A 14355-nucleotide genomic window follows, 5' to 3' on the forward strand; every position below is an offset into this window, starting at 1 on the left:
GATATTAATGAATATGTTATGGGTATGATTTAATTCTAATTATGTGAAATTTTTCATTGCAGAACGTGATGTCTGATTAATGAAGTTATTGTTTTTAATTAGAAAGGGAAATTTTGTTTAGTATTTTCTTCAAAGGCTAAACAAGAATTTCCTATGATGTTCAGAACATAGACAAATTATTTATAGACCGGGAGCCAGGTGAGATTTAATTGTTGCGAGAGTTCCAAAAGGTTTGAGGTGGTTGAGGTGTAGAGGGACCCCAACTGACTACAGAAACCCAATTCTTATGTAAATATAGTGCGGGAGTAAATAGGGGGCGATACTGAAATTACCCCCAAAATGGGATTTAATTGTTGTGAAAGTTCCATCCAAAATTCCTTTGCTACTTATTAGAGGACATCTCATTGAGCCCAAATCCACAACTTAAGAAAAAATATTTTGCGGGAAAGGCTACTTAAGAAAAACTCTAATTAGTGCTAATTAGGGATTTAATTGTTGTGAAAGTTCCATCCTTGGAACCAAATGTAAAATGTAGAGTATGCTCACCCGATTCAGAATTACCAATTTAAGAAAAAAATATTGCGGGAAAGTGCACTTAAGAAGAGGTCAAATGCTAATTAGTGCTAATTAGGGATTTAATTGTTGTGAAAGTTCCATCCGAAATTACTTTGCTATTTGGTAGAGGACATGTCACTGAGCCCAAATCCACTGCTTAAGAAAAAATATTTTGCGGGAAAGGCTACTTAAGAAAGACTCTAATTAGTGATAATTAGGGATTTAATGGTTGTGAAAGTTCCATCCTTGGAACCAAATGTGAAATGTAGAGTATGCTTACCCGATTCAGAATTACCAATTTGAGAAAAATATACTGCGGGAAAGACAAGATAATGACTTATAGCATCAATGTGAAAGGGTTTTTCTTTCTTTAGAACATGGACATGTAGTACATCATTGGATAGCTTTTGGTGAGTATTGTACAGATAAGTCAATATTATGTATGAATATGGTATACAGAGTCATAAAACATGTTAATAGCCATTTTTAATTAAATATAGTTTTAAAAAGTCTCTTTTATTCCTTCTAAAAAACTATGCGGATTTAGTTTATATTACCGGTATACAATTTATATATGCCTAAATTATCTCTATTTCTTAGGTAAATTAAGAGAATATACGACATTTTGTATTATAGTGATAAAATAAAGTCTCTGTCTAAAAACCACAATTAAATATCTCAAGTTAAAAAGCTCAACGTTTCGTCAGCTAAATGCTGACATCCTCAGGAGCATACTGTATTACCTGCCCATTAATATTATGTGTGCATTTCAGCTAAAAAGTTTCACTCAATATTAACATCATCATCCAATTCATCATCATCAAGGACAAACGTGTGTCTTTGATGATAGAAACATGCCATTTTGCATTTTAGGACATATCTTAGGAAATATTTTTGAAATGGCAACATTGGAGATTTATTCGGTGATTGTTGTGGCAGCCATTTTCAAAATGGTCATTTTGGCTGCCATGGAAGCCATTTTCAAAATGGTCATTTTGGCTGCCATGGAAGCCAGTGTAGGTGTCAGAATTGAACATACAAGTTTTTATTGCTATAGACACACTTAATAACACAGATTTACACATATAAGTCCGTTACACATCTTGTAGTTTACTGCTTAATGACAATTTCATGTTGTTTTTTCGTTAAATAGCTAACATAGTTTATACTGGACTAGTATTTCAAGGGCAGCATCAGAATTAATGCCACCAAACACTATTTATTGAAGAACACCTCTTGGTCAATACCGATGCACTTTAGAAACAATCTATGGGGAACCAAATGTGAAATGATCAACACCACACAGTTCATCGGGAACATACAAATCCTGATCTAAATTAAGAGCCGTAACCAACAGTGTTTGAACGCAGAAGAAGAAAAGGGTTATGTCCACCATATCTCTTTGGGGAAAGTGACTTACATAGTTAATTATGTTGCGAACATCGCAGGATTCATATTACACTGGTTAGTACATATGCCCAGTGCACATATTGCAGGCATGAACCTCGTTGGTAATATGAGTCGATGTACCAGGAATAATTTTTGAATGGTATGGTTTTGACGAAGATGAGATTATTCCACGATAACCATCAGCCAGGGAGTGCCACCCCTGAGAGGAATGTGCCTATCATTTCTCTTGTATTCCTGTTTTTGTAATGCTGCCTATCATCACTCAATGTGTGTAGTGAAAACAGAAGTTCGCATTCTGAATCCCAACCAAATATTCATAATGCCACACATGTATGCCAGTGACAAACGTATTGAATGTATATGTCTTTTAAGTCAGATTGAATATCACTTAATTGTGTTTCTCAGATGCCTTCATATGAAGATGGCAGCATTCAAAGTGGTAGCAGATCTATATTCTTGATGGTAGTGAAATAGTGGATGTCCTAGTATATGTAGGCTGGAGTTGCCTCTTCAGGATCGACAGATTCCTTTCCCAAAAGTCACTAATGTGACGCATCCCCACCCTCCTACAGTAGAAGACATGTATGATTTATACTTCATCAGTCAAAGACTGCTGCAATCATAGAGCTGAATCATGAACACTGTTCCAAATTTGTTTTTCAGTTCTGCAGTTGGAAATAAAAATAATTCTCTTTCTTTAAGCATTTGAAAAGCAAACTTCATTTTAGCATACAAGTATTTTATCATTATTGGTTTCTTGAAACAACACAAACTAGGTGACTTTCAGTGCATTTGCAAGATTTGGCAACACTTAATGAATAAAATGTTGATGTGTATGCTGAATTTTGGCAGGGTGCCTGTCAATAAAAAACAACATGATAACCATTCTTTGCTGTTGCTATTGACCAGGAACATGAGGAGAATAATGCTTCTATGAAAGGTGGTAGCAGAGCTGGAGTCATTTATGAAGATTGGTCAAAAGTTGAAATATTTCAGACAATATGAATAGACCAAATACACACAGAAGATATTTCTGAGAAATATCAGATTGGGACATATGGAAAATATATTTAAAGAAAGCAGCAAATAGATGAGGCATTGAAGTCCAAGCTTTCAATGATATGATGAACAGACGTATTGAGATGGGCAATGACAAGTATGGTATATTTATGAAGGAATGGCTTGTTTCTTAGATCGTTTCGAGATGAATAATCTTTTCTTCAAATGACTTCTAGTTTATAATAAATCCAAAGAACAACAGCATCTGTCTTGAATGAAGACTGTTCCAGACTTTATTACATTTCTTGTCAAATACAGACACATTTTGCTTTAAGTAGGTGATGTTGTCAGTGAAGGACATTATAAAATCCAAATACACACAATGGACAGTTTTCTTGGTTCTGCGTTGGAGTAACATAGAGCTAGAAAGTTTGTTTTGTTCAATGACTGGTTAATGGATGTCAAACATTTGGTCATATAATCTAAGAGGAAACTGCTATAAGTTTTTGTTTTGGGTACCAGGCGCGGGGCACTGGCTGAGGCAGGAAAGACCAATCAGAGCTTGGGTTCACCTAAGGGATTCAATCCTTCGACTCAAGCATCTCAGGCGAACACTGTACTTACTGAGTTAGATCCTGCCCCCAAGGAGAGGTAGAAGTCAGTGTGGACAATTCTACTGTAGGCCATTAATGCATGTCAAAAATTACATTTATGTCGCTGCAAGAAATGGTGTTGAAATGTTTTCAGGCTTTTCTGTTATGCAGAGACATGTCAGTATGTTACACAAGCAGATCCTGGTGGTACAGGGGGTGTAACCACTTTTATGACATACTAGTATTTGCTGTATTGTGACAGGCTGCATGGTCGAAAACTATTTGTTATTAACTCTTTAAAAACAATCTTTAATATATTTTGCCTTGCAATAAGGGACCATCTATAAAGTACATTTGCCCAGAAAGGGGGGGGGGGGGGGGGTCGGGCATTACAAGGGGAGGGGTATATACTTCAAAATGTATTATTTTATTGGTGTCAGATGAATGCAGTCCATGCTCCTAATTGTGTCCGATGTACTTTTCAGCATCGAAGATTAATTTACACCTGAACACGCATGGGGGGGGGGGGGGGGGGGGGGGGGGGGGGGGGGGGGGGGGGGGGGGGGGGGGGGGGGGAGTAATTATCAAATATACAAAAGGTGTACATGGAGCAGGCATGATAAAAAAAATCCCTGATTTTAAAAAAAAACCCACTTTATGGATGGTCTCCAATTAGCAGTCTGAAAAACCCATTTTACAGTGACAAGCTGGCGCACATCACTCAGCAAACAAAATGGCTATTAACATGTTTTATGACTCTGTATACCATATTCATACATAATATTGACTTATCTGTACAATACTCACCAAAGCTATCCATTGATATACTACATGTCCATGTTCTAAAGAAAAAAAACAAAACCTTTCACATTAATGCTATAAGTCATTATCTTGTCTTTTACGCAATATATTTTTCTTAAATTGGTAATTTTGAATTGGGTAAGCATACTCTACATTTCAGATTTGGTTCCAAGGATGGAACTTTCACAACCATTAAATCCCTAATTAGCACTAATTAGAGTCTTTCTTAAGTAGCCTTTGCTGCAAAATATTTTTTCTTAAGTTGTGGATTTGGGCTCAGTGAGATGTCCTCTACCAAATAGCAAAGAAATTTCGGATGGAACTTTCACAACAATTAAATCCCTAATTAGCACTAATTAGCATTTGACCTCTTCTTAAGTGCACTTTCCCGCAATATTTTTTTCTTAAATTGGTAATTCTGAATCGGGTGAGCATACTCTACATTTTACATTTGGTTCCAAGGATGGAACTTTCACAACAATTAAATCACTAATTAGCACTAATTAGAGTCTTTCTTAAGTAGCCTTTCCCGCAAAATATTTTTTCTTAAGTTGTGGATTTGGGCTCAGTGAGATGTCCTCTAAAGTAGCAAAGGAATTTTGGATGGAACTTTCACAATTAAATCCCAGTTTGGGGGTAATTTCAGTAGCGCCCCCTATTTACTCCCGCACTATATTTACTTAAGAATTGGGTTTCTGTAGTCAGTTGGGGTCCCTCTACACCTCAACCACTTCAAACCTTTTGGAACTCTCGCAACAATTAAATCTCACCTGGCTCCCGGTCTATTATTTGTATCACAATGACCTAGTAATAGTATGCGACACTTTGATGGTCCTGTAAGCATCTATATGCAAGATATGGTCCGGACAAGGATTTACTGTTATATGCAGTAGACCATGAAAAGTATGTCACAGTGATTTAGTAATAGTGTGTGTGAGACACCACCATCCCAAGTTGTTCCTACATGTGAGGTTTGATGGTCCTGTAAGCATTTATATGCAAGATATGGTCCAGACAAGGATTTACTGTTATGTGCAGTAGTCCGTGAAAAGTAGGTCACAGTGATTTAGTAATAGTGTGTGCGACACACCGCCATCCCAGGTTGTTCCTACATGTGAGGTTTGATGGTCCTGTAAGCATCTATATGCAAGATATGGTCCAGACAAGGATTTACTGTTATATGCAGTAGACCGTGAAAAGTAGGTCACAGTGATTTAGTAATAGTGTGTGTAACACACCGCCATCCAAAGTTGTTCCTACATGTGAGGTTTGATGGTCCTATATGCATTTGTATGCAAGATATGGTCTGGACAAGGATTTACAGTGATGTGCAGTAGACCGTGAAAATTAGGTCACAGTGACCTACATGTGAGGTTTGATGGTCCTGTATGCAAGATATGGTCCTGTATGCAAGATATGGTCCGAACAAGGATTTACTGTTATGAGCAGTAGACCATGAAAAGTAGGTCACAGTGATCTAGTAATAGTGTGCGACACACCACCATCCCAAGTTGTTCCTACATGTGAGGTTTGATGGTCCTGTAGAAAAAGTTAACAAGACAGATGTATGTATGGACGGACGGACAACACCATACCATAATACGACCCATTATAGATGGGCATATAAAAACCCATCAACCCTGCAATATAAACAAAATACAAACAAAAGGTTTAAAATATATGTACTTTATTACAAATCATATAGATCTGTAGGGAAACATTTTTATTTAAGGGTTTGTAAAACTGGAGGCGGACCATCACTAAACGAAACACACTGAACACAATATGCAAAATCACAATGAATCAAAACAGTAAGTCTAAAATTTACCATAAATATATAGAGGATATGTCATGGGTTTGGGTGTGTTGTTGTTTTGTTTGTTTATGTGTTTGTTGGGGGGGGGGCATTGGAGGGGGGCAAATATGATTTGTATCTCATTTACTGAAATCTGAAGTCATACATGATGAGTATGATACAAAATTGCAGACTTAAAAGATGATATATGAATCATATTTGACAACAACAACAAAACCCACCCAAACGATAAAATAATAGTTTTTATTACAACAGTAACACCTTTTGGGTGTGAATTTCACTACTTTCCCATAGTACTATCATTTTAAAAATATTTTCAGAAATTTCACCAAATATGATACAATAAAGGCTATAATTTAGTTAGCAATCCATCTGTATTTCTATGCTATTTACATAAACTTAGACATGTTTAAAAATAAATATTTTTCAATATCTAGTTACAAATTCCTTAAGACTAGTATAAAAAACGACCATATAAAATGGTCAGGGGGAGGGGTAGGGGTGGGGAGATGGCTTGCAATATATCAAACACTGTCACACACAATAGCAACTATATTATAATACTTCACATAGCACCACATTTTTTGTATGTAGTAAATGCTACACTTTTTAAAATACATGTAAATGGTTTCTGTTGCCATCTCCAAATAGCGAAACATGAATAAAATCAACATTTTTATTGTAAATTACTAGCATCTTTAGAAGAAGGAAAACAAACACTTTGTCAAGCTAGCAAGGTAATACAAAGAAGGTAGTTAATAGAGCTGGGGGAAAAAGCAACTTTTTCTGTGTTTTTTTCAATAATAATAATAATAATTATTATTATTATTATTATTATTACATGTGTATTTGGGTTTTTTTTGCTTATGTGATCCCAAGTCCCACTCACTAACAGTGTCACAGATTAATTATTATTCCTTTTATTTATTACATAACCAATTTTTAGGGAGTTTATGAACAGGCAGCAACCAGTGCCCTAAGACTAGTAAATCAAAGGTACAATGAATGGTATGTACTGACCTGTCTGGTGGGGGGGGGGGGGAAGAAGTCTATATACACATGTATGTGTATAAAAGATCTCCTCCCACCCCCTTTCTTTCCCTCTCCCTCCCCCACCTCTCTCTCTCTCTTAATCTCCCTTTCTCGCCCCTCCACCCTTTCTCTCCACTCCACCTTTTTCTCCACTCCATCCTCTCTCTCTCTCTCTCTCTCTCTCTCTCTCTGTCTCTCTCTGTCTCGCTCTGTCTGTCTCTGTCTCTCTTCTCTCTCTCTCCCCCTCTCGCCTTTAGCAAATTTCGTGCTATTGCCACTATGCTGCATGTCATCTACACTGTAGTCTGTCTCCAGTACCATACACTGTATAGCAGCATATATTGCAACACTCTGGGATCATTTTCAGCCAAAAGCAGCATATGCAGTGATATATAAAATAGTTAAAAACACAAAAATTAAAATTTTTCATTAATATCATTTAATAAAAAGCTTCATACGTGCTTTAATTTGAATCACAAATCATTCAATAAATTAAAGAACTGTTGCCATTGGAGGCATTTCCGACTAATAAAAGGTCTTTTAAAATTACACTTAAATTATCCAAATTTTTTCTTATTTAGAACATCAGTGTTTCTATATTGGGTGTATTTCTGGTCATGCTTATGTTTGTAGTAGCTTAAACTTCTTTTTATTTTCTAATATATATTTTTTTCATACATACAAAATTATTGTAAGATAAAAATCTACTTTGAATTACTACAAGCACCAGGATGACCAGAAACACATTAAATATACAGACACTGATATTCTAAACAAGAAATATGTTGCATAATAATAATATGTAATAGTAATTGTTAAAAAGGCTCTTCAAGTTGGGAACATGTTACAATAGCCACAAATTCAGGACAGTTTCTTTAACTTGAGAATTCAACCACTAATTTTGTGTGTGGAATATGTGCAATTTAAAATGACTAGATTTGTCATCCTAGCATTTGAAATCAAAACATTATCGAAACAGTAACAAGTTATTTGAGCATTGTACATAAAATCATTCATATTCTGTTACAACTGAAGACTTAACAAACATTCTCAGGCACGACGGAAGCAAGTAGACATGGGGGGGGGGGGGCTGACTCAGATTGACGACACAAAGCTAAGTTTCTAGGGGGTTTGGGGGTACACTCCTCATTAAAATTTTGAAAACTAGATGTCCTGAAATGAAATGTCCTGCATTTGTAAAATTCATCTCTTCCTTAAGATTTACTACCAATAATATTTTTATATTTCCGCCATGCCCGATTCTGAGAATATTGCTAAAGCAATACATGTCAAGAAATGTTTATATCTCCTAAGTTCAACTCTGCCAAAAATGGACACATTGTATTATTGACATAGTTATGGCCCTTGAACAAATTCCCCTAAAACTAACTTGCTCTGTAACTCTACATGATAAAGCTATGTACAAATTTCAGCTCAATATCTTAAAGCATTGTGGCAAAAACAGTCCAGAAAATTCTATTAGGGACAGACAGACAGACAGACAGACAGACAGACAGATAAATTGAATAATTCTATTGAATAATCCTTCAATATATAACAGACAATGGATGGACAGAGGGACACTGAAAGACGGAAACAAAACCAATAGTCCCCTCTGGTTGGACTGGTAGGGAACTAAAAATAACCAGGGGGTTTACCAAAAAAAACTAATCTTGTGGAGATGGGTCTATACAGTGTTACAAGAAGAACATGGTCCTTTAAGGAGTTATTTTTTTCATATTCTCTATTAGGTGGTTTGTTAAAACATTTGACTAGACTCAAATAAGACACATTATCATTTATGATAACGATACAAATATATGAGTACCAGTATTCATTTTTAATCCCATAATGCTTAACTGTTGTATTTTGAAATCATGGGTACCGGTACATTTTTCCTTTTTAACAATTTTGGTTAAGTTATTAAATAATTAATAATATTAAATATAATAATAATATTCAATATGGGTACCCTGTCAGAATTAGTCAATCAGGATACAATCAGTGCCCGATTTATAAGGGGGCAAAGGGGGCAAAGGAGGCAACTGCCAGAGGGGCCCCCCCAGACTAAGGACTTCCTTTATAAAAATATTTTGATAATTATAAAATTAGTTCGGTTTTTTTATTTGTCATGTAATTTAATTTCTATGTTGAGGGACCCCCGAACCTGAAGTGCCCCGGGCCCCCCAAGGTCTAAATCCGTTCCTGGATACAATATCTGCTTAAACACATCAACACCCATTTATTTTAACTGAGACAATTTCTCTAAAATCAACAACCTGTATATTTTAACACGTATACATATCACTTGGGATTCACCACATTGCTATTAATGTGAGGACATTAAACTACCATATAAAGCGAAATATATCTTCTAAGGCACTGAAGCATAACATACATATATATTTGTACTACAGTAACTGTAACAATAAATTAAAATTTAAATCCATTCCAAGCCAGTTCTTTAAAATTGGATTATTTTGGTGGATATTCTTGATTTTTGCACGACCACAAATATTTAAGTCAAAATATCAGTAAGATGATCATTTGTTTTATATCATTACTAGATACTGAAATACTCTGTTTGTTAAGCTGGCAATCTGACCACCAATAATGAGGTTGATAACAGTGAAATACTCTTTAATTTTGTAATAATTACACATTAAGATGATACAATATTTTGTCCATTTTAATTAATTCAAAGTGATCAACTTTTTCACGAGCGTACAAATCACACACTTCTTGGCACCCTTTTCCCATCCTAAAAGCAATACATATTGATTTTACAGACACTTGTTTTAAAAGCATAAGGTGCATAAAGCCACACACACACACACACACACACACGTACACGTAGCAGTGCTAGCTCTGGGTCGGCAGGAATGTTCGCCAAATTATCCATTAACTTCTAAACTTTATAGATACCCAGTTATTTTGAAACATCAGTTATTACTCAAAATTATTTTTGACAAATTAAAATAAAATTTGCCAATTGTTTTAAATTTCACAAATGGCAAATTTGGCTGAACGCCAGGGCTTGCCTGCCTAGCTTATGGTTTTTAGGCTTGCGAAAAGGTTAATAATTGTGCATGGCCCTTAATTTGGAACCGAAAATATGACAGAAATGTTTCTTAATACAATTTTCAATTAAACCAATATTTGATTAGTATTATCAGAATAATCAAGAACTATTAGAGATGAGACAGGTATTTCCAATAAAATATAAACTCAACAATATTATATTAATTTATATTATTTAAACACCTTTCATAAAGTTGTTCTTTTGAAGTGGGTCATTATTACACTGTTACACAGATTAGTACACTGTTAAGGTTATTGTTTAGATTTCTGATGTTATGAACAGAAAATACCCCATACTTATTTGAAGCTAGTCACAACAAAAAAGTGAGAACCTTTCTTCAATTGATAACCAGAAAAATATGACACATAATACTATTAATAGCACCTTTTTATACAATGTGTTAGATATTATCAAACAAACATTTATTTTTCAAAATGTTAAAGATAAAAACAAATCGAGCCTGAAGGAAAGCAATAAAGGACTGTTTATGGACACAACAAATATAATCTACTTTACATTATACCATCATTAGGTTACAAACATATATAGTTTTTAAAAAATGAAAAAAAGAAACCCACTTCCACCACTTAAGCTGCTCTTACTGATTAGCAGCAAGGCATCTTTTACATGCAGTTTCTTGAGCGTCACAATTACCAAATGTTAAATACTTTTAATAGCCATATTTTCAAATAAACTGAGGTATCCATTCCTTTATTTTTATGTTCACTTTCCCTGACAGGATAGCACATACCACATCCTTTGATACACCAATCATTGAACAAGGCTAGAATGAAAAATGTCATACATGTCCATTCACCAAGTGAGATCGATTCTTTTATCACCGTAGTAAATACAACATCCACAGAGAATATGTGTAAGCAAAGATATGTTCCGAGCATAAAATATTCCTGCAGCAATTTAATATCAGTGCATCAGAAAAACTGGTTCTTGATAATTTGTTCAATTCGATCATTAGGGTTAAAGTTAATGTTAGTTTTAGACTTAGAATAAAAATTCTGGAAAATAACATGCAGTGGAACATATGAAGAGTTCATTTTCAAAACACGATACACACCAATTCCCAGATTTTGGACTTAGTACAACTCAGCAATATGACAATGGAGTTTCCATCAAAAGATGATCTATGCCCATTTAACAGTATCTGTCCTTTGTGTGATATATTACTGCTTTCATTTGGTGCTCGTGAATATCGTGAATTCTCAAGCTCCAAATTGTGAACACGACTTAACCAAGTGGAGAGTTTTCTGACAATTTATAGATAATCTGCACTGTCACTCCAATCTCATACACCTCAACTCATAATTGCATGAATGATTTGATTTGTGGTTTGTTCTGCCATATTTCCCACAAGTGTTGAAGATTGAGACAGAAAATCCCACCTCAGTTCACAAGTTGTGTTCACGGGTTATTTAGCTAAAGAAACGTTCTTCACAACTTGTGAAAAGGGAAATATGATATCCGCGACTCCTAATGAATACAGCATTAGTTACGTCATGTCATGTTCAACAAAATCATGTTTTTCACAAAATGAGGAAAATGGTTATATTGCATTTTGGAAATGAACTCTTCGAACCTCTAGGAAGATTCAATATATTTTATTATGACATAATAACTTGTGACCCTCTGCTGACAAAAATAGAGACAAATTCCCACAAATCAAAACCGTATGCTACACTACTAAACTACAACTTTGTCACACAAGCAATCCACAAAATATTAATAATTTTAAGAAATACCAGGTTATAATGTTCCACACCTCATCACATCAGGGAAGTAGGAGGAAATAATTTTTATACATACACGATTCACAAAATATATAAAGTTTTAATTTAAACATTTGATGGCAAAAAACATGTAGCAGACCCAACAGGCATAAAATAATAATTTACACCTCCACCAATCCACTGATCAATTTTTAAATAGCCTGAAACTTCATTGTCAGTACCCTGAAACTTCATAACTCTGGACTTCAATGATCCAAAAATCTCACCAGTCAAATAAAATAATTTTTTGAGAGTTGAACCAGAACTATGCCACAAACACACAAGGCATAAAATAATAACCCCCCCCCCCCTCCAATCAGTTGTTAAACTGCCAGAAACATCGTCAGTACAGATAAACTTCATTAATCTGGACTTCACTAATCCCAAGATCACACCTTACAGATTGTAGTCAAATAAGAAAGAAATACAGATAAACCTCTTATAACCAGATGTTCTATACGCTCTTTTCAAAAATAAGTACAAAACTTAACCTCTCTAAACCGGGTTATCTCCTAAAATGGAACATTATTCTCTGTTCCAAGGGTGTTTGGTTTAAAAGAGGTTTCATTGATACTGCATTTCGAGATCTGAACCAGAACTTGTAATGTCCACTCTTTGCAAAACTAATTTTTATAAAAACCATGTCTTTTTGACATGGCCGGTTCTGGTTGTCAGATCTTGATTTCATCTCTGTAAATATATTCATTAAAGGGGAAGTCTCAAACTTGCATTAGAACCAAAATTATTCATAATTTTTTCTTATAACATGGAAAGATTACACCCTGAATTACATGACCCCTCCAATAATTTTTTCTTATAACATGGAAAGATTACACCCTGAATTACATGACCCCCCCAATAATTTCAATTACTATTTATAAATTTATTTTTTTATTCATAAAAAAATCCAACAAGGGTAACTGGCTGGTTAAAACATGATATCACAGTTTGAATTTGAATTGCACCTCTAGATTGACGAAGAAGTGGCTGCTCTTTTAATGGACATGTGATGAATATTGTTTTATGTACTTCAGACTTTTTAGCAAAGATTTTTGAAATCCCTGTTTAAACCAAGTGGTAATACATTACAATTTTGTAATTTTTGAGTTCATTCTATAAAGATTATATGTGGGATCAATTAATTTTAGTTATTTGTCACAAAAACATGAAAAAAAATAGCCAAATATGACACTTGCAATTTTAAGAATGCATCTTTAATCTGCATATTTAGCTTTCAGATCCGGTCAGTCAGTATCCAAAATAGTGAGAATCAATGCAGTAGGATGGAGTCCTATCAATATTCAGTAAGAGTTTTTACTTCAAATGCTATCTGGATTAAGAAGTTATCAGAGCTGCTATTGCTATTGTCCCGTGGTATAAATATCCCATAGTAACAAGACTAGACAAGGCTGTCATTGTTTTGTTGAAATTTGACACTGTTCTCTCAGTATTTGTTTTCCTTTCAAGTCTTTGATAGATGTGATCACAGATTTACAGAAGAAACATTCCTTCTTTCCCATCAACTGCTGAGTGATGCATGTTCTGCAAAGGAAAAACAAAACTTAAAAACTCAGGAATTTTTTTTACATTTGCAAACCCCTCTTATTGGTATGATTTTATGAAAGGCATTTACCATATACAGAGCACACATTTTTATGCAGTTCAGTTCAGTTCAGTTCAACTTTATTTTCGTGCTTCTATCCAATTAAAGTTCAAGCACACTGTCCTAGGCACACACCTCAGCTATCTGGGCTGTCTATCCAGGACAGTGGGTTAGTTGTTAGTGGTTAGTGAGAGAGAAGAGGGTGTAGTTGTCTTATCCATTGAGTCATTAAAACTCGCTCTGGGTGGGAGCCAGTACTGAGCTGCGAACCTTGTACCTACCAGCCTTATGTCCGATAGCTTAACCTCGACACCACTAAGGCTGGTGTTTTTATGCAAACAGTCATTCTTTTCACATATCCGTTATAAAATTTTAAATCATGCGAATTGTCCATCAGTTACATGGTGAATCTGTTAAATGGTTACATATTCTGAAATTAAAAATTGCAAACTTTAGAAGATTATTTTTGAAACAAATACCATTTTTTACTCCTGAAAAACATTTTTATATTACATATTATATGAATTAATTTTAACTTGATTTTCATAGTTATATCCAATTAAGGTTCAAGCATGCTGTGCTTGGCACAAACTTCAACTATCTCGGCCGTCTGTCTGAGAATATGTGTTAATGGTTAGTTGTTAGTGGTTGTTGAGAAAGAAGTTGATATACTGATGTTA

The 14355-nt window shown here is 34.8% G+C and overlaps 1 protein-coding gene across 1 annotated transcript in view; it reads right to left on the reverse strand.

Moving 5' to 3' along the window:
- Positions 1–7627: 7627 nt before the first annotated feature.
- LOC121368856 (E3 ubiquitin-protein ligase RNF123-like) overlaps positions 7628–14355 on the reverse strand; it is a 44186-nt gene continuing 37458 nt past the window's right edge. The window contains exon 36 of the mRNA XM_041493605.1: positions 7628–13614. Coding sequence (XP_041349539.1) covers positions 13485–13614 — 130 coding nt within the window. The 3' untranslated portion in view covers positions 7628–13484. The remainder of the gene's footprint in view (positions 13615–14355) is intronic.

This window comes from Gigantopelta aegis, chromosome 3 (assembly GCF_016097555.1).
Source record: "Gigantopelta aegis isolate Gae_Host chromosome 3, Gae_host_genome, whole genome shotgun sequence".
Lineage (NCBI taxonomy): Eukaryota > Metazoa > Mollusca > Gastropoda > Neomphalida > Peltospiridae > Gigantopelta > Gigantopelta aegis.